At 46.3% G+C, this 20716-nt stretch overlaps 1 protein-coding gene across 5 annotated transcripts in view; it reads left to right on the forward strand.

Annotated features, from left to right (window-relative positions):
* Wdfy4 (WDFY family member 4) overlaps positions 1-20716 on the forward strand; it is a 222821-nt gene that overhangs the window by 99995 nt on the left and 102110 nt on the right. For all 5 annotated transcript variants that reach the window (XM_050140691.1, XM_050140690.1, XM_050140692.1 and 2 more), the window contains 8 exons: positions 3509-3673; positions 6551-6754; positions 7271-7385; positions 8835-8992; positions 10130-10368; positions 12712-12833; positions 14602-14787; positions 16339-16475. In XM_050140691.1, coding sequence (XP_049996648.1) covers positions 3509-3673; positions 6551-6754; positions 7271-7385; positions 8835-8992; positions 10130-10368; positions 12712-12833; positions 14602-14787; positions 16339-16475 — 1326 coding nt within the window. The remainder of the gene's footprint in view (positions 1-3508; positions 3674-6550; positions 6755-7270; positions 7386-8834; positions 8993-10129; positions 10369-12711; positions 12834-14601; positions 14788-16338; positions 16476-20716) is intronic.

Raw genomic sequence — 20716 nt, forward strand, 5'->3', positions numbered from 1 at the left:
ATTATCATCTTTCACATACAAACAAAATAGAAACATGAACCTAAAAGTCATCTGGCACCCCCTTACCTAGGCATGGCCACTGTGAACTGTAGAGGAACAGTCTGGCACCTTTGGAAGTCATACAATGTCCTTCTAGAGGATAAAATCACATAACAAGTTTCCTTTTATTTCTCCAATATTTTGTGAACATATTTTTATATCAATAAAGTAGAAAATGTAAGACTTATGCATGTATAGAATAGGTGTGTCCATAATACATGCATATTGTGTTGCTTGGTTTGGGCTCACTTAGAGCCTGCATTGGTGGTTAGGAGGCCGCCTTATAGCTTTGGGGCTGTGATGTCTGTTCACGCAGGAGTGCATGAGAGTGAAGCTACACCCTTCACGGTCAGAAAGCAGAGACGAACCTCACATCCAACAATCCCCTTTTGGGCTGCACTCCCAATGACTCAAGACTTCCTATTTGTCCCAAGTTTGTGAAGTTTCCAACACCTTTAACAGTGCCAATCCTTTAGCGCACGGGCCCCTGAGGGACAAAGAAGCTCCAGATGGGGACTGGTCTCTTCTAACTTACTTTCTGGGTGACTGTTTCCACTTTCTTACTCTCCATTCTGAGTTCATGCTTTCTTTCCACCAGTTTTTTTTTATTTTTTTTAAGAACCTGGGTTTATTTTGAGAACACTATCTTGGATATATTGATCAGTATGCCAAATTATTTATATCAGTTTCTAAGACTGTTACATTTGACATCTTCAATTGTTATTTCCCAGAATTCCTGTGGTTATGTGTTTAAAGATCTCTTGGTTCACAATTTCCATGTGGCTGAGTGTATGTACACACGCACACACACATATGCACACACACACACACATATATTTACAGTTTTGTCTTTTCTAAATTTACTCATTCTACTGGAAGACTAATATGCAATTAATTTTTGGAATATCCGAGATGTATATTTTCTGTTTGTAGCATGGGAAATCTGTTGTCTACCAAGAGTAATGATAGACACTCATGTAAAACAAAAACAACAACAACAACAACAAAAAAGTTGTAGAATGTGCTGAGGGAATGAAAGGCCAAATGTTTTCAATGCTTTAGCAAACACATTGACTCTACATATTAAGGATATTAGTTTGATATATACGTAACAGAGACAAAGCCACTCAGCGACTGATCTAATACTGAAAGTGCCTGCTTTGAAAGTAACATTTGCCAGTTTCAGTAGATAAGATTTTACACAGGACAAACATTTAAAGGGATGCAGGGCAAAGTCCACAATTTAAACACAAGAAAAACGCTAAAAGCTAGCTCTGAAACAGTTTTATTTTATTTTCAGCTAGAAAATTTCTTTGTTTGCTATCAAACCCTTGCCAAGTAGTTTTATAGATCAGCTTGCCTGTTCTTGATCTTAGCGTAAATGGAAACACAGGGCATGCATTCTGCACCTGGCTTTCACTCACCGTCCTGTTCCAGGACCCACTCCCATGGTTCTGAAGGTCATGGTTTTCACTGCTGAGGATTATCCTATAGTAGATAATCACTACTGATGCTGAGATCTTGCCATTCTGAAGTACCATGAATGATGCTGTTGCAAGCCTGTAGTATGTGTGTTTTGGCAGAGGCACACATTCTTTTCTGTTGGAAATGTACTTAGGAGGGAAGTTATGGGTTATAAGCTTACTTCGCTCTATAGTGCCAAATTGTTCTCCAAGGTGGAAGAGCCAATGTGTGTGCTCACCAGGTCTTACTCTGGGCTGGCTCTGGCTGCTGTATGTCCTTGACATGTTTTTTCCATTGTTAGGTTTGGTGGTAGGTTTGTTTTTCATTTTGATGTGTGGGACAGTCGACAACAATGTCTCCACTGTGGGTATGTCAGAACTGAATCTGTGGGGGTTAATTCACCCAAGCAGAGTCCCTGGCTGAAGGGCAGCAAAGGCACATGCCCTCAGCATTAGTGCCGTAGGCCCTGAGCTTTAGGGATCTCTGTTGAGTGGCAGAAAACAAATCCAAGTTCCTCTTCCAAAAGCTCAAGTCTTGCATATGTGTATCTGACCTCATCTTCCAGCTGCTTCTGTGTTTACCCCAGGCCAGTCACTTGAAAATACCCACATGGCTACACTTTCTCATTTTATTCTCATGGCAACAATCTTCCAAAATGGGCCTAGCATGGTTCTCAGTTGACAGAACTGGAACTCACCGTGCAGGAAGGGTAAGATTCACTCCCAAAGACACTGTGCTAAGTGGTAGAGGAAAGGCTCCATCTGGAGGGAGCCCTAGGAACTCTTCTCCGCATTCACTTCTAAACCCAACATTGTAGAACTAACAGGAGACCCAGTTGCAGGCTGTTGCGGGGAGTTCCTCCCTGCCTATCTGCTCCAGCCCTCCTCCAACTCACATGGGGCCTGGATGCGTGATTCCAGGGGCCTCCCATGTCTTGCTTATCCCTTCTCCATACACTAGATTTTAGTTTTCCAGCATGAGGCAGGCACAGTCCAGACCTTCTGGAGCATAGGCCATTCCCACCCAAGCCCACCAGGTCAGCACCAGCGGGCAGGCTGCTGGGGAAATAAGGAATCCAAGTATGAGAGGGTCTGCTGCTGAACAATCAAGGCCCTCAAAGGAAGGGCACCAGTGTCTACATAGGAGTCATCTGTCATAGGTGGAGTGTTGATTCTGGGTTGGTGAAATTCTACAGGGAATGAGCATAAGCATGAGGCTGATCAATTTGAAGTTCCAGGTGTCTGTTCAGAATAGCAAGACCCCAGACAATGGTTGGATGTTCCAGCTGGGGCATACGTCAGCTTCTAGATGGGCAGCTGCGCCCATTAGACAAGGGAACTGGGGTCCAGGAAGACACAGGGGTTGGTCAGGACCCAGGTGGTGGAGGCTCATTTGTGTAGCCTGGACCAGAGGAGAGATCATGTCCAGATATGACACCGGAGACCAACTCATTACAGCACAGAACTCCTGGCTCCTGGTTGGCAGGGCTAGGTCTCTTTAAGCCCTGCTCAGTCAAGGTGGGCCCCAGTGTGGGTCAGGGTGGAGTCTCTAGTGGGGAAATCGGCTCTGGGCCGAATAAGGCTGGGCTGAGCACTGACAGGCATATTCTCCCGAGTCCAGTATGCCAAGTCTACTAGAGCAGGGATAGTGTGGGGACCCAGAAGCCCCTAGCACACCTCCTCGACTCACTCTTGAATTTCACCTACTGGGTGGTCTCTGGTGGAGTGGACCTTCCCAGGCGTATGTGTCCAACTGCAAAACAGAGGTAATCATGGAACCTATTCCCTAAAGGTTTGGGGTGTGTGAAGGGTTGTGTGTGAAACACTTAGAACAATATCCATGCCTGTTCTCTAAGCAGAGCCTGCTGCTGCCCAGCCTGTAATATGGAGTCTCTGGAAGGTGTCCCCCCGGATTCCAGCTCCTCCGTCTCTCACACAGCTCCCCTGCCCCCGTCATGCTGCTGTGTGCGGTGTCCCAGGCCATGACTCACAGAGTGTGTCCTCAGCCCCCTGCAGGTTCAGGTGATAGTGCCTGGGAGCGAACCTTCCCCAGGAGTATTCTTCAGTTCCTCGGCCTGGTGCAACGCTCCTACCCCCAGGACCCAGCATGGAGGACCCCTGACTTCCTTCAGACGTTGGCCATCATCACCTTCCCCCTGGAAGCCCAGAAGGTAGGACTCGCCTTGTTCTGAGGCCTCAGGGTGAGCGAGCAGCTATGAACAGCATCACCCTTCACGGGTGAAGGACTGAGTACCTCCCTGCCTCCCAAAGTTAAAATGCACGTTAAGCATCTTGACTGGACACTGAATAAACAATGTGGGTCATTTCCCTTCTCTTCGCTGAGGTGCAGCTCAAGGTCAAGTTCAGCTCCAGAGTCCAGGTTTTTGTTTGTCTTTTTTGTTAGAAACCTCAAAACTGAGATATTTGAACATAGTTCAAGTTCAAATATATATGGAATATATACCACCCTGGTGTTGGTTGTTATCCCATGCCAGGGACCTCTTGCCATCTGTGTCACAGGCAGGGAGTAGGTGGTGCCATTATTTTGCCATTCACCTTCTGTTTTTAGCACTCTTTGTATCTTTGCCCCCCTTGGGCTTGATCCAGATCTTTCTCTGGGCAGTAGATTTGTGAGGGCCCAGCTCAGAGCCAGATGGATCAAGAAGAGTGAGGATACAGGACTCACTGGGAGGTGAGGAGAGGAGGTCTTGAATATTGACTGCTGGAAGGTTAGAGCTGAGGCTTTGGGAAGATGTGTGAATTTGAGGCACAGAAGCAGTCCCAGCGGGTCAAAGGTGGGTGTGTCAGAGCTGTGTGGGAGCAGGTGAGTCAAAAGCCTTGGGGAGGAGGTGAGACAAGGGCCCGAGGACCGAATAGAAGAAGAAGGGCAGAAATGTACACTTCTGTTACGAGCCTGGTGAATTAGGAAGCAGAGACCCAGAGGGAGCTGAGGTGTTTGTTTGCGTATTGTAACGAAGGCCAGTAGGGCATATTAGAAACAGAACTTATGCCCCTCACTAACTCTCACAGAGTTGGGCGTGGAACGCCTATACATCTCCGCATGCCGAAAAGCCAGTGTGTTGAGTGAGGTGCCCTGATCCAGCCCCTTCCTGAAGTGTGTGCATGGCAACAGCGCTCATCTCCTGAGCCCCCGGCACACAGGCTTGACCCTGGTGCTTTGTATAACCCAATGGCACCAGATGAAAGCAATGCCAGCCAGAGAACACAGTGACTCAGAAAGCAAAATGGCCCTGTGTACCCTTGGGCTGAGCGTGGTGTCCTGAGGGTCCATCTGGCCAAAGGGTAGCAAGACTAAGAGCCAGTACCTTTCCCAGGACTAACAAATGTGGTCCTCCAAACCTGTGTCCTCTCCATTATGGTCAGCTGAAAATAAACAGCGGACGAGGACTGGAGTCTAGCCAGTGCTCTGTATCCACAGGCTCCATGTTTGGGAGTGTTGCCTGTCTCAGATGGAAAAACTTTTAGGCATTAAACTTGTTCTTATCTGTTGACAACATGCCCAATTCTTCATCCATAAACAATGCATTTTACCAACATTAATGTTACGTTAAGCACTGCCACCCATGTGGAGATGATGAAATATTAGGGCGGGGGGGGGGAATATGGGCAGGATCTATGCAAACACTATCATTTTCTAGAAAGGAGTTGGATATCTTGGGACTTTGATATCTTCAGGGATTCCTAGACTCAATATCCCATGGATGCTAAGGGACAAGAACATTTAGGTTAAACAAGGAGGTTAAAGATAAAGGCTAGAAGATACGTAAAAAATGAGAAAGTAGTCAGACAGTGGTTTGACAAATTCACATAAACTCGAGTGACTCACTAGAAAAATAAGTGAAAAATCCAGGAAGACCCAAAGAAGCCCACAGCTGGCTGCAGCTAGGAAAAGCCTACATTCCAGAGTTAGGTGACCTGGGCCAGGCAGGGAGAAGGACGGTGCTTCAGGCTGCTCTGATTCTCCTCGGGCACCCAAAGTCCACGGCGGGGCACTGTGGCCCTGGTGCTGTGTCTGGGCCAGGTTTAGCCTCTGCTGAGCTGGGGGATTTTGGGCCAAATACACACTGACCCAAGGGGCTTCCTCCATATAGTCACCCGCCTTCTGTGGGAGGGAAGCAGAGGAAAGGCGTCCCTCCCTCACAGTTGTTTCTCCAGCCAACAAGCCCTCCTTAGGGCTTCTGGTCTGGTTTCGAAGTTCTCTTCGTCCTACCTTGCCTCAACTAAGTCAGCCTCGCCAGGCCTTTGTTGCACAGACAATGCGGCGGAACCTCCCCTTGCAGGTGGCGGCTGGGCAAAAGTTTCCCATTTGCTGTGAATTTATATGGCACCTTTCCAGGCAAGACTGCACGGAGCTAATTAATGCAGTCACCACATCCCTAGGTGCCATTAAATTTATTTTATGGCTTAATTAAGAATAGCTGCATTAATTTTATGAATGAGCAGAGGGAGGTGCCAACAGATGAAGGCACATGAAAAGTTCACGGGGCGGGAGTCCACAGTCCCTGGCCATGTGTCCTTGGGTCTGTCGTTTGGCTTCCAGCATCTCCATGTCATCCTGGTCTATCTAGGGGAATGAGCTCTGGCCACTTTTTTTTTTTTTTTTTTTTTTTTTAAAGAAAAGCAAGTTCCAGACGTCTTTGGGGATCTGGGGAAGATCCTCCAGCTCCGTCTCTCTGTCTTTCTCACCTGGGGGTGCTGTTTGTCAGCATTAGCAGGGTGGGGGGGCAGGTGGAGGCCTGGTGACTCAGGACAGGAGCTGTATCCCAAAGCAAGACATCATCACGGCCAGTACGGCATTCTAGACCTCCTTGCTGGTCTCTGACTCTGTGGCTCTCATGGGGCATCTCAGACAGCTGTGGCCACAGTACAGGCCGTTTAGCCCTAGGCCAACCTTAATGCCTCTGTAGAATAGGCATTTCCATGTAGGAGCCGGGCTTGTTGAGAATCCTGCCCACACTGTTCTGAACAGAGGTACGTGGGGAAAAAGCTTCCAGGCCAACCATGCTGCCGTGTGGCTTGTCTTCCAGGAGCCAGTATCTGAGCCCTCTGGAAACACTAGCAGTCCTGGGACCTCCCCTGAATCCACCTTTACTGCAGAGGCATTCCAGGATTCTTTCAAGTCACATCCAGCTCGGAGGCAGCTGAGAGAGTTCATGCAAATCCTCCTCAGGGAGCTGCTGCTTGGAGTGTCCAGCCCCAAGCAATGGTTGCCCTTGGAGGTACTCCTGGAGGTAGGTTAAAAGGGGTGTTGGGGTGTTTGTGAACTGTGGGAGGTGGGAGGGGACTGGCCCCCAAGGGCAGACACTTCCTGGCTGAAGGGACCAGCTGGCTATTGGGAGATTGACTGTTAGTATTGCAGTGGCCTGGTGTGGAGCCTGTGAACCTCCAGTCTTGGCGGAGCAACAGATGTGAGGTCCTTAGAGCAGAGTGTTTTGTGGAAGTGAATTCTGGGGCAGAAGTTTGTTCAAGAATTCTCAGCTCCAGTTCCCGGGGGAAGTGGCATGCTGTGTCCCAGAGTCAATTTTACCTTGAGAGATTTGCCCGTTGACTGTGTGCTCCTAGGACTGGCTTCTTCACTCTGGGGGAGGGTATCACTTCCTGGATCATCAAAAGGCAGTGCCTCTACTCCTGAGAGAAAGGCAATCCTGACCAGGCAGCAGCCCACACTAGGCAGGAGAGGACATGTGGTCACTGAGAGGACATGACGACTCGGTGGTTGCCGTCTCAGTCACAGGCCATGTTTGCAGGCTTCTCCGGATGGTGTCACCAGTCAGCAGAAGAGGGACTTCCAGTCTGAGGTCCTACTTTGTGCCATGGACATATTCTACGTCACAAGACAGGGTAGCATGCCGACCCTAAGAGGTGAGTGGCTTCTGCGTTCTCTGTTCCTCGTGTGGGGCAGCTCATTGGGTCACCAAGATCCCAGGCTGAGCGTTGCCACCCCCTGGCATGTCCATCTCTGCATGCACCTTCAGCAAGAGTCTGCTGACCTCTGCTGACACAGATGGGGGAAGAGTTTCTATTTTCCATGACGTCCCTGCGATAGTTGGGCCATTCTGAGCTAGAAACGCCTTCTGTCTTCTGGGTTCACATAGGCCTCCTCCGACGTCATCACAAACCCAGCTCATTACTGCGGGAGTGTGAGATAACTGAGCCCAGCACACTCTAATAGTCTTTAACCATGCTGATGATGGAATCACCGACAGCAAACATCTCTTGAATCAAAGGGCCCAATGAAGATGCTGCCACTATCCCTCAACACTTGAGGTCTTTGTTACAGGACAGCTGAGACTTCTCAAAATCAAGCCCATGTCCCCGCAGAGTTTTCTGAGCCACAGGAATCCCGTGTGACATGTCTTACCTCTAGGATTTTCTCATGTGGCACAGTGTTGAAACTTGTTTGTGACTTTCTTTTGGTATCTGGCACAGAGGAAGGTAGGGGATGACAAAGGCAGAGTGTTGCCATAGTAACCCCACAGTTTTTTTTGGTTGGGGACCTGGATGGTGTGGAGGACAGCATGATTCTAGGAATCATCTGAGATCTCCACACACTGAGGAGAACACACTGCCTGCTGTGTAAGTGAGTTTGGCTGTCTGCTTGTTCCTCGGTTGTTCTAATTTGCTTTCTATTCTGTGGTAAAAGACTATCACCTATTGCCGCTTGGGGAGGAAAGGGTTTGTTTGCCTTATGCATCCTGATCAGTCTGTCACTGAGGAAGTTAAGGCAGGAAGGCAAACAGAGAATATGAAGGAACGCTGCCACTGGCTTGCTCCACATGAATTGCTCAGTTTGCTTTCTTACTCGGGATCATGTATCCACGGGTCCCACCACCCTCAGTAAACTGTGCTCGCTCACCTCAATCGTTAGTCGAGAAAATGCCCCACTGACTTGTGACCAGGCCACTCTGATGGAGGCATTTCCACAACTGTTGTTCTCTCATTCCAGACAGCTCTAGCTTGCGTCAAGGTGACTAAAATCTAGCCAGCACATCAGTCCAATATGACGGCATGGTCTAGGGGGGCCCTCCTCCTCTGTCTTGAACATTCAGCTCCCTTGTTTTCATGTCAAAGAAGACCCAGAAGGAACATTCTTTTGCGTGTCTTCTCATCCTCTGATTTGTATCACCGGTTCAGTCACGATCTGTTGGCTTTAAGTAAATACGTGCTCACTGTGCACCTACTAGGGGCTCCGTCTTCAGAACACTAAAACATACACGTGACTAGGACATGGTCCCCACAAGGGACTTGTAGACTGTGGGGTGGAGAAGCCCACTGGACTCTAGTATCCATCTGTCTCCTTACCCCATCTAGGGAGTACGGAGTCTCAGGCAAACCCAGAGGCTGCAGCTGTTCCTTCCCTTGCAAGTATTTCCCACTTCACCCAGAAGCTGGTGGAGAAGCTGTACAGCGGGATGTTCTCCGCAGATCCCAGGCACATCCTCCTCTTCATCATAGAGCACATCGTGGTGGTAAGAAGCCACCTGCTGGTGGGCGGAGAGGCCTCCTGGTTCCTCCAGATCTGTCCACGAGTTGAGATAGAATCCGTCGGTACGGAAGTGGGGGCTCTTTAAATGTGGGGTGTGCCTGGTAGTCACCGCATACCCTGAAGTGTGGTCCCTCAGGCCCAGTTCAGCTTTCCTGCCATCGACCTTCCACACCCATGGCCCCTAAGCGTGGCTTGAGAGGTGGGGACGGGATAATGATGAGAACACGAACCCTACCTATCAGCAGGCTGTAGGCAAATGGGACTTCACAGCCGAGAAACAGGGCACTAGCCATTCTGCTACAAGGAAACCCAGCTAACAAACCAACTTGACAGAATGAAAAACTTCTGTGATTGACCCATAGCCTGTAAAGGATGGATGGAGATGGAGTTGTGGAGTCCCCTGTGCTAAGGCTACATACTCTGGCCCTCTGCAGCCACCCCTGAGTTGCTAATCAATGGGATAAAATCCATTGCCTCCAACTCTTTTAGGGGGCGTATGAAAGAAACGCACAGCTCAGGGGTCCCAGGTGACCCTGCTGACCACCTGACTACTCTAACTTCAGATTCTCATCCCTAAAGTGAGGTCATTTAATTGTCTACTCCATGATATTATACCATCTAAATAAAGTGATACATTTAAATATATATACATATATAATCTAATTATATATGATATATAACACCAAACAACAAAATATGCAATATTTTGTTATATATAAAAATATATAAATATTTTGTTACATATAATCTAATATATTGTTATAACAATACTGTGATTGTTAACTACATTTTCAATTGTTAATATTGTTGTGACTATTATTAAATGTGCTTGTTTTTAAACACAGATATTAACACGTATTTCCTCATACTGAATATCAGCCACATGACCAGTGTTTCTGAAACTTCTGGTTACTAAATTCATGTCCCAAAATATGGCTGTGGACCATTCTTAGCATCTTTGTCTTTACATGAGTTTCTACTTGAATTCTGAAAATTACCTTTATGGGTCCTCCTCTTCAATAGAGGCTCTGTTTCTAAAGAGGTTTTGTTGTAAATTGGGTCAGAGTATAAAGTTGCAAACTGTTCATGAGTGCGCATGTGTCCTCTTTTGGTGATTCAGGTCATTGAGAGCCCGTCTTCCCAAAGGGATACTGTCGTGAGTGCTTTATACAGCAGTTTGAATAAAGTCATCCTGTACTGCCTCTCCAAGCCCCAGCAGTCCCTGTCTGAGTGTCTTGGCCTCCTCAGGATCCTGGACTTCCTACAGGAGCACTGGGACATTATCTTTGCCACTTACAATTCCAATGTCAGCTTCCTCCTGTGCCTCATGCATTGTCTTTTGCTGCTGAATACCAGGAGGTAAGAACTGGGACTTTCTTCTCTGCCAGTGGTCAGCACAGAAGGGAAGGATATCTGGTCATATCAGTAAATAGGTCAGGCTGGAGAGATGGCTCAGTGGTTAAGAGCACTGACTGCTCTTCCAGAGGACCGGGATTCAATTCTCAGCACCCACATGGCTGCCCACAACTGTCTGAAGATCTAGTTCCAGGGGACCTGACACCTTCACACCAATGCATATAAAATAAAGTTAAATAAAAATAAATAAATAAATAAATAAATAAATAAATAGGTCAATATAAACAGAAGAAGCTTTCTGTTGAGCTGGATAGCAAGAGCGGTGTGTAGTGTTTTATAATTGCCAAGCCATCCCCTAATCTGTGTGACTAAGCAACTAGAGGCATCAAAAAATAATAATAATTTATCTTATTTCCACAATTCTAAGATATTTAATTGATTTCACTTTTTGAGGCAGAAGATGGCAAACATTAAGAACATACATTGATTTTTGAAAAAGCCAGATTTCAGAAACATTAATATTTGATAAATGCACTCTTAGTATGGAAAAATTTCATAATTCAATGTACCATGCAAGCTAGAGATAATTTTCTTTGTAGAAGCTACAGGGATCCAGAACAATATCAACAGACACACTTGCCCAAGAAACACTGATAAACTGCTGGGGAATAGCCCCTCTTTCTGGAAGCCCCACTTGAAGCCATGGTGCTTGACCCCATGTACGCTCAGCTCAACTCCCTACACCTTTAGGTGGAAAGCATTTATTCTTTCACATGAAATGCCTGGGACAGTTGGGTCCATGGGGCTCACGCAAAGATGGGGGTATTCTACCAAAGTCAGTTAAACCAGAAGCAAACTTTATTCCAGGAAAAACAAAATAAAACTAGAATAAAAAAAAATCTCCATGGGGCATGAAAATCTTACCAGCTAACTGAGACCACACCCAGAGATAGACTTCTAAGGCTGTGGCAATGGGCTGTTTCCGACCTCCCCATTTTATGGGAAAAAGGCATGAGCAAAAGAATTTTTACAGTTTTGAGGTAAAACTCAGATATAATTTGCCTATTTGTGTGTGTGTGTGTGTGTTTAACAATTTCCATTAACTGGATTTTTAAGTTAAACTAGTGTTTGTATTTAGGCCATTGTTTCTTCTGGCGCTTTCTGATGGTGTTTACCAAGGCTCTACCCTCCCCTGATGCTGCCAGTTTTGTGTAGCAGGGTAGGGTGTGGGAAAATGCACAACCAAACAGTTAGGCACGTCCCATCATTTAGAAGTTAACTCAGCTCCCATCAATTGCTGGCCGTGAGTGGCTGGGGGTGGGAGGTGGGGGGCATCTAAAAGCTGACCCTCAGTTTGCAGAGGGCCACTACAGCTTTGCAGACAGAGCTATAGGTTGTAAAGCAAAGACCCCCTGTTAACAGTTAATCCTTAAGCTGCCAAGAAAGCTGCTCTCATTCTCCTAGGCTTACAGCTTTATATTTCTTTATTTCAACATTCTTATTTCTGGAATCTACATTTCTATATTCCTATTCTTGGACTCTTCAGGGGCCATATGTGTTTCATGTTTTGGATTTTTAAAAAATTTGAAATATTTGCACTCATTTCTAGCTATATCCATGTCTGTATCTCTCTATGTATATGATGTATATGCATATATGTATTAATATAATGTATGTAAAATTAAATATAATGGGGTTGGTATCAGAAGTAAACAACATGTTCATTTATTTCAAATATGCCTTACATATGTGGCCTATGTACACTATGTTTAGTACATGTTTGTTCCAATTGGGAAACACCACAAGGGGTCAAGTGTAGAATTTGCCACCCTGTAAGGTTTTTGGGGAGTCCAATGTGTGAATGGTTGGGCTTCCATTAGAACTGGATGTGTGAAGGGTGGAGCCCTGATAAAACTAAAATATGAAGTGTGTATTTACAAATTACTACGTTTCCAAGATGGTTATAGCAGAGTCCTTCAGAGTGTGGGAACCAGCCCTGGCACTGTAGGGTGGTATCCAAGTTCAACAGAGTCATCAGTGCTTAGGGAGTGTGGATCTGATGACAGGAACGAGGCACTGAGTGATGAGTGAGAGTCTCTACTGCAGGCACAAGAAAAGTTCATAAGCTAGGACAACCTATAAGGATAAGGCATTCTCCAGCTGCCTGGAAAGCCATTGCTCGATATCAGTTGTGAACATCATTATGATGTATTTGTTTTAGATTGACTTGGTGTGCTTCTCTATGTTGATATATACTGATTTTAAGGGGTGACCTTTTACCATAAAGAACCATGGCATGGTCCTGAGGAGACTTGAGTTTGCAGTGAAAATTTTCCTGTTTACTAGTTATCCAGAAGGATTTGGATTGGAGCCCAAGCCCAGAATTACTCCTTATCATCAAGTCTTCCTTTCTCCAAGTGAAGAAGTGAAAGACAGAAAGGAGGAAGGCCTCCCAAGTTTGAGCGACGGTGCGTTTTGCTGGTTTTCCATACGGGAGTGGGGTTGGATAGCAACAGTTTGCAGTGTTGCATTTTCCCATCCATCTTTCCCAAGTGAAGTGTGCAAAGAATATGAAAGAAGCTTCCAGAGTCAGAAGAAACCCTAGGAAATCTTAGAGGGGTGAGAGAGCACAGCAACCCAGGAAGAAAGGCACTGGAGTGGTATGTGTAGGCTTGATAGAGTGGAAATGGATGGATAGATGTTATAACTGGGGAATAGAGGTATGGATGAGAGGGTGGAAGGATGGATGGATGGATGGATGGATGGATGGATGGATGGATGGATGGATGGATGGATGGTGAGATAAAGGGATGGACAAAAAGATGGAGAGGAAACTTAGTTTACTTCAATCCATTGACTCCTCATTCTTAATTTGAAACTGACATGCCACATCAACTAGTTCAAACCAGTACCTTGCTACCTTCCTGCTTTGTTCCTCAGAACTGAAAGTTTATATAAACACACACACACACACTCGCACGAACGCTCGTACATGACAATCACATCTATGAATTTAAAGGACTTCATTCTGCCTTGATTGAGAAGTCCCAAGTTTCTGCCACTTGATTTGAAGTCTGTGACACTTGCCTTGTGTCACCTTGTAATATAAAGCATCAGGTTGAACACATCTGGGCTACAGTCACAGAGGTTTCTAAGCCTTTCCATTTTCAGAAGTCCGTGGCTTTAAACTTTGTATGAACACAGTGTTAATTACAGCATGAGTAACTCCACTCTAGAATTTGGTTAAGGTGAACAGGTGTCCATCCCTGTTGGGTTAGCCAAACAGACTCTAGGCCTGGGAGTATCTCAGTCAGTAAACATTTGCTAAATAAGCATAAAAATCTGAATTCTGGTCCCTGTTGCTCATGGAAAAAGAAGATCACAGTAGCAAAACCCCTGTCATCCCAGCAGCAGGGAAGTGGACACAGGAGTATCCTGGGGATTTACGTAGCCAATCATTCTATCCAAACCAGTAAGCCGGTTCAGTAAGAGGAAGGTAGAGAGTGATGAAGACATTTAACATTGATCTCTGGCCTCCACATGGTCACACATGTCTGGCTGCACCTGCACACACACACACACTCACACACACACATGGAGGAAGGGAGAAAGGGAGGGAGGGAGGGAGGGAAAGAGAAAGAGAGAGAGAGAGAGAGACTCTAAGATTATCACCAGAGAGGGACCAGTGGTTTAAGACTAGAGGAGTTTCAGATATAGTTCGAGGGACTAGGGATTTTGATGTACCAGGCAGAGCTGGCTGGAGACAGCTCTAGGTCTCAGATAACCCAACAGCACTGAGAAGGGCAGACTATGAGAAGCCGATCCAATGTGAGGATTGTGTTTGTGCTCCATTCTCCAGAGAGACCAACATGTCTAGGGAGGTTGTGGAGAGCTACTTAGGCTAATTCTTTAGCTACCAAGGAGTCACACACGGGAGACCCCTGGTGTCAGACAGAATTGGAGATTGGAGAGAGGCTCCTTGATCCCCTCATTTCATTTTCTAGATGTGGGCACGAGAGGCAGGCAACACTTTGTGGTATGTAGTTAGACATGAGAAGAAGGAAGAACCCAGCTGACATGGATGTCGGTCACTTTAGCCCTTCATACTGACTTCTGGGGGGAGTTTACCAAACTGAGGCAATCATCAAGATACCATGAAATGATGTTCTGTCTGCAGCCCTCTTGGTGTTCTTTGGGGAAGGCCACCCTCACTGTGCTATGTACTCTCTCTGTTAGTCCAGCACAACATCCAGAAGTCAGTGCGGACGCTTTGGCAGCAGCTGGTGGCACAGAGGCGACAGACGCTGGAGGATGCCTTCAAGATTGACCTCTCCGTGAAAGCAGGGGAGAGCGAAGTGAAGATCGAAGAGGTCACCCCACTCTGGGAGGAGACGATGCTTAAAACCTGGCAGCATTACTTAGGTCTCTGTCTACTGAAGTCCAGGAATGAAAACTCCTGGGTCCCATAGAGCCACTCAAAGGCAGAGCCTTTTCTATCCAGGGTTTTACCCAGGGCCAGGACCTTTTCTATTCCATACCTTTGGTGGGTGTGACGACATCACTGAAACACTCCTATCTGTCCTAACAGAGAATGAATGCTGTGTTTGCCTGCTGGGGGAAAGGAAGGCTGGAAGTACCAACCAAGCAGGCATTTTGCAATAGTCTCTTTGAGGGACTGGTCATTGGTTCATGGCTCTGGCTAAGACTTGGGAGACTGGAGTACTAAGTCTGACCCTGATCATGACCTCTCAGCTCTGAAACTTTGCTCCAAGTTACACATCAGTCTTGAGTTTCAGGCTTTGTCCTGTCTGTCACTTATGAAGTGAATGACTCCCTCTAAGACAAGAGCATGACAGTAACCAAAAGTTTTCCTTAACAGTTACCAATTCAGCAATGAGATTTTAATTTTGCTTTGGGGGAGGTTTTGAGATGGCTTCTTCAAAATTCATATGCTCCTTCAAAGTCTTTCAACCCCACAAAGTTACAGCATCTCAAACCTTAGCTGTTTGCATGTCAGTTGCCTTACTGTCCAGAGGTCTAGAGCCCTTGTCTAACTGGCTTTCCAAAATGGTCCGGAAAATATGCGTGAATATGTCTGTCCTAGTCTATTTGTTCTGCTTAAATAAAAGCATAAGTTGAACAGTTTATGAATAACAGAAATTCTATTTCTTAGAGTTCTAAAAGTCAAGAAGTCCAAGGTCTATGTGTATGAGATTCACTGTCTGCCAAAGTCTTCGGCTTTAATAAGTCAGGCCTTTTTGCAATATCCACCAAGATGTGTTTGTGATGTTGTATCTTTACCTAGCAGAAGGGACGGAAGGACAGAGAGCGCTTGAGCCCATTTTCTGCAGCCCTTTCATAAGGCATCCATCCATCCGTAAGGACAAAGCCTCATGACTTTGCCACTTCTCCAAATCTCCCCAGCATCGTAGTGGTGACAATACTGCAGCATGAAGGGAACATCCTCAAGCTGCAGCAATGCGTGTGCATGCAGTTTGGAGTCACAGTATCAGACTGTATGCCAAAGAGAAGTGCAATAAAACAAGACACATATACCCATGAAGATAGAAAGTTATGCAACTCTGAGGTTGACTCTGAGGCTCTCTTTGCCTAGCAGTCATGTACTGAACACTTAAAATGTTCCAGGTCCTTTAAGCGCATTATTTTAGTCCATCCTCATGACACACAGCAGGTCTGGGTTCTTCTGTTCCTATTTCACTATGAGAACACTGAGGTTTAGTAACTCTGGGAGGTCACCATATGTTCTATGTCTCACTAGACACCAACAAGCCGTGGAGCCAGGAGTTTGGAGCAGGTCTAGGGGCCCCGTAGGCCACATCCATTTCTTAGTGAAAGGAACATCAGAAGATGGCAGTGTGTGCCCGCGGCATGGCAGCTTCTGTTTGGCGGCAGGCAACATCCAGGCCCTAGGGGGACAGTCAAACCAGCTCTGAAATCTGTTTCCTCCCACAGCATCCGAGAAGAAGTCACTAGCCAGTCGCTCAAGTGTCACATACCACAGCAAAGTGACTTCATGGAGTGGGAGTCTGTCCTCAGCCATGAGACTGATGCCAGGGCGGCAGGCGAAGGACCCTGAATGCAGAGCAGAGGTGAGGCCTGTCGGGGGAGACATCTCAGGCATCTCCAAGCCCGGTTGTGGTATCTCCACTTTGCTGTCTGCCACTTGTAATCAAATTCTACGATCTCTGGGTGTTTGAGGGTGTGTGTGTGGTTTTCCAGATGGGACCGCGTATAGAAAAACCAGGTCAGGGGCTGACAGCAACTGGAAATGGATCTGGGTTACTTTTCAATACCAAGAACGGGCGTTCTTGGAACCTGCATTTTAAAAAACAAATCCATTTTGAAACAAGGCAAACCTGTTTTAATTTTTAAAATCAGCTAGACTTTCCTATACTGGTCACCCAGTTGGAATGGGCACAGAACCAGCCACAGATGAGGCTACTAAAGAATGGGCATAGAAGGTTCTGGAAGGAGGGAGTTGACGGCTCCTGATTTCACACTGCATTGAAACTCCGCAGCCTTCACACCCCACATCCATCACTCATCTCCACGAGCCGTCTTTGTCGTTACCAGAAGGCACAGTTCTCAGGTACATATGTACAGTGTGATGTCATAAGATAAGAGCATCAACTATTTGCCCTGGGGTCTGTTTAATTATTTTTAAAAATTAATTTTGATTATTACAGCTGATTACACCTCAGTGAGCAATGTAATTGATATTTTCTAATGTATCCCAAGGAACATTTTGTATAACACGCTTTTTGTTGTTGAAGGTTAAAGACTCCGTTATTGGTTTTTCCCTAAATATGCCCACATCATTAGTCCCTCCAGTGAGGAGGTCGCCATCTGGAAAAATCAGCATGGAGACATTATTCAGGCACGAGTGCATGAAATTGGTGTTTTCGCATCTTCTGTCTCTCTTCTGGAAAGGAGAGGCTTGTAATTAAAGGAGTTGGTACTGGAGGAAGCATTATTCATTCGGTGTTACGCCTTATCATGTCAGTGCTGACAGCTCTATAGCGCTGATAAATTGTTCCTGGGAGTGAGACATGTGAGGTGGGCTTCCTCATGTCTTGACTTCTTTTCCTCTTCACCAGAATATGTACTCTTCCTGACAGGGAAGCTGAACTTTGAGTCAAGGCTGATTTGATTGATGTCACTTATTTTGATAGATGTTATTTCTTCCTTCTTTCCTCTGGCCCCAGCACTGTCCCTTCTGGGATCAAATTGCCACGTTGGCTGGCATGGTGAAGACCTGAAGATTTGGATGGGGGCTGGGGGCTTGGACTCTCCTAGGGTCTCCAAAAGCCAGCTCATGGTGCTTCGGAAGCCACTTTACCATGTCCACTGTCTGCTTGGAGAATCTTGGGTGACACTCTGGCCAGCCATTTATCTCCATAGCAGAGGATGTTGCTTTCTTGCCCATGTGATTTCAGATGCCCTTATTTTAGAACAGGCTGAGAAGTTGTCTTTCCACCTGGCATAAGAAGGATTTGTTTTGCTTGGTAGTTTCCAAGGATTCAGGACATGGTGACTTGGTCCATGAGCTTTGGCAGAACACTGTGGTAGACAAGGAAGTATGGTAGGAAGAGCTGTTTAGATAGGCCTCACCCCCTAAGTTTCTAAAGACTTCCTAAAATGATGCCTCCAGCTGAGGACCAAGTGCTTGACGCAGTGAGCCCATGAGAGCGGAGGCAATTTGTGTTCAAACCATAGCAGAAATCAAACACCATTCTTTTTTGGCTGGTGGATATTATCATGACATATAGTATTGGCTTATGTCATGGAAAATCGGGTGAGGGCCAGGTAGACACTGATGCTCTGTATTGCCTTTGCAGTTAATCTACAGATTTAAAGCTATTCCAAAATGCAAAACATATCCCCTTCTACTGACATGCATGGAAAGAAAAGCGTTGGCAAACAGAAGAGGGGTCTGGACCCTGGGAGACACTGGGAGCTCATGCAAGGGAGGTCACTTTAGGGTGGAGGCGAGAAGAGGAGAGGTTTGGAAAATGGTGTAGGTCAGGGCTGCCAGGCAAGAAAAGTCCAAGAGTACTGGCAGGGGCAAGACAAGAATTAGCACCAGATAAGGACCACACGACTGTTCTCGATGTATCCATAAGTACAAGGTTGAATGGGGGTATGTGGTGGGGTCTTGTTCATGTACAGGTTAGGTAATGGGTGATAGTTCTGAGGCAAGAGAGTGTCCAGGAGGTGTCCCATTGTTTAGGTGGATAGGGCTATAGCAACAGTGGTTGGAGTGTCCAGCATCAAAGAATACAGGAAAATCCTGCTGTCCAAGGCTGGGACCAGTAAAGACAGAAGTCCAGCAAGGCCAGAAGAAATGATTCTGAGAAGAGGGAAAGCCTGGGATGTGGGAGGAGGGAGTAAAGCTTAGAAGCATCTGTTGTCAAGGAGGCAGATGAGAGTCAGAAGGTGTGGCAGGGGGTGGTGTCCTGAAATGGGAGCTCATCTGAATGCATGCATCCATCAACCCATGCTTTGTTGGGTGGAGAGGAGCTGGACTTCTCCCCACTTGTCTTTGGGAAACTACACACATGTTTACACCTGTGCACAGCTTCCCAGGTCAGCCTCTGCTGGCCCCATTGCAGGAAGGAGACCTTCTACTGCTAGTATCCCATCAAAGCCGAGGGCTTGTGCTAAAGAAGGACACTCCAAGTGCTGAGCCCGTGTCTACCACACCTCCAATGCGACACAGCTGCTCACACTTCTAGTTGCTGTTTTCAATACCATAGAATAAAGGTGAAATGGCCTTATGGAGGGAAAGAAAGGCTGTCTGAGGTTTTCACTGGAGTTGCTAAAATACCAAAGATAAGCTTTAGGGGCAACACTTGGATTCCTGCCTTGCCAAGACAAGAAGAACATTTGATTTTGCTCCAAGTGCCTCAAGGGTCCTGTGAAGTTTTTCCTTGGCCACATATACCAGTTGCATTAATATCACCATAAACACCATCAGAAGCCATGCTGAGGGCCTTGGATATCTTAGGGCAAGGCACTCATGTGAACGTGGCTGTGGACCTGCCATTCATAGCCCATCTCCTATCAGCTCCATCCCTGATCATATACCACACACACTTCCTCCCACGAAGCAGCCTTACTCGTGGCCAAGAACAAGATGCAGACCCCAACCAGCAAATTGGTGGCATCTCCATTGAAGGGCACTCTTGCTAATGTCTTTGGCAAAGGAAGGGACACTTGTGACCATCTGCTCTGTAACTATGGAAGATATAGCAAGTGTACGGAACTGGACAGTGTCAGGGAGTTTCCCTTGGGTTCCTTGCTATCACGCTTATGCTAGTGTTCCCCTGATGAAGGGCTGAGGATGCTATTGCCCAGGCAGAGCCTGAAAGAGGAATGCAGTCTGCTGGTGACAGTGCCACCTTCAAGTTTAATGCCTTGGCTCCTCCATATCTGGGAGAGAAAGCACTCTGGGGCAAACCTCAGAGTTCAAGTCCAGATAGAAGATTTCAGATCATGCACATCCAAGGGTTGAACTGGATTTTCAAAATTAGTTAGGGTAGGCTTTGAAAAGAAGTAGAGGTGTGTAATGGTGTAGAGGGTAAGAGCTGAGGAAGTGAAAAGGCCAAGTAAGCCAGAGTTCTCGGATGTCCTGTTGTAAAGAGCCAGAGCCAGAGATGCCAAAGAGCTAGTGAAGAGCTCAGAACATGTGAAGCCCACAAGGTCATCACACTGAATACTATTACATAAACATATAGCAAATGCAACTTACTGTTTGCAGGCAAGAAAAGACTTCCACAGTACCCAAATATGACGTTAAGAGATGCTTGGGGGTAGGTAGGAGAAAAATTAAAATGCCTAAGAGCTTCTAAAATGGAGGTGCAGAGGGTCTAGAGAGAGGGGTGGTCATGGGGACATGTTCTCACTGGCAGGCAGAAGAGTCACACTGTATCCACAAGACAAGAGGTGTGTGGGGTACTGGAAACCAGAAATAGCCGCTCACAACCTGAACATACAGATCTTCTGAGGAATTAATGCAAAACTTGGTTGTGAGGAAAGAAATCGTGAGAGCAAGCAATTAAATAGGGCTGTCTGTTAAGGAATAAAAATCATCTGCAAAGAAAAAATGTGTTAAACACATTTGGAAAAAATGTGTTTTAAAATTTTAGTGGTGTAAGGTCTATTGTAAGACCTTGTAAATGGGATCTTCATTTTCTTAATTGTGATGGGCCAGATGGCAGGACCTCCTGACATGGAGACAGTTCAAAGGAGACCAAATCATCTTATGACCAGGACAAGGAAGCCTCATTTATGGGGACTTGAACCAAAGAGGCCTGGAACTGACCAGAGG

This window comes from Alexandromys fortis, unplaced genomic scaffold (assembly GCF_014885135.2).
Source record: "Alexandromys fortis isolate MF-2015 unplaced genomic scaffold, M_Fortis_MF-2015_v1.1 scaffold_46, whole genome shotgun sequence".
NCBI classification, from domain to species: domain Eukaryota; kingdom Metazoa; phylum Chordata; class Mammalia; order Rodentia; family Cricetidae; genus Alexandromys; species Alexandromys fortis.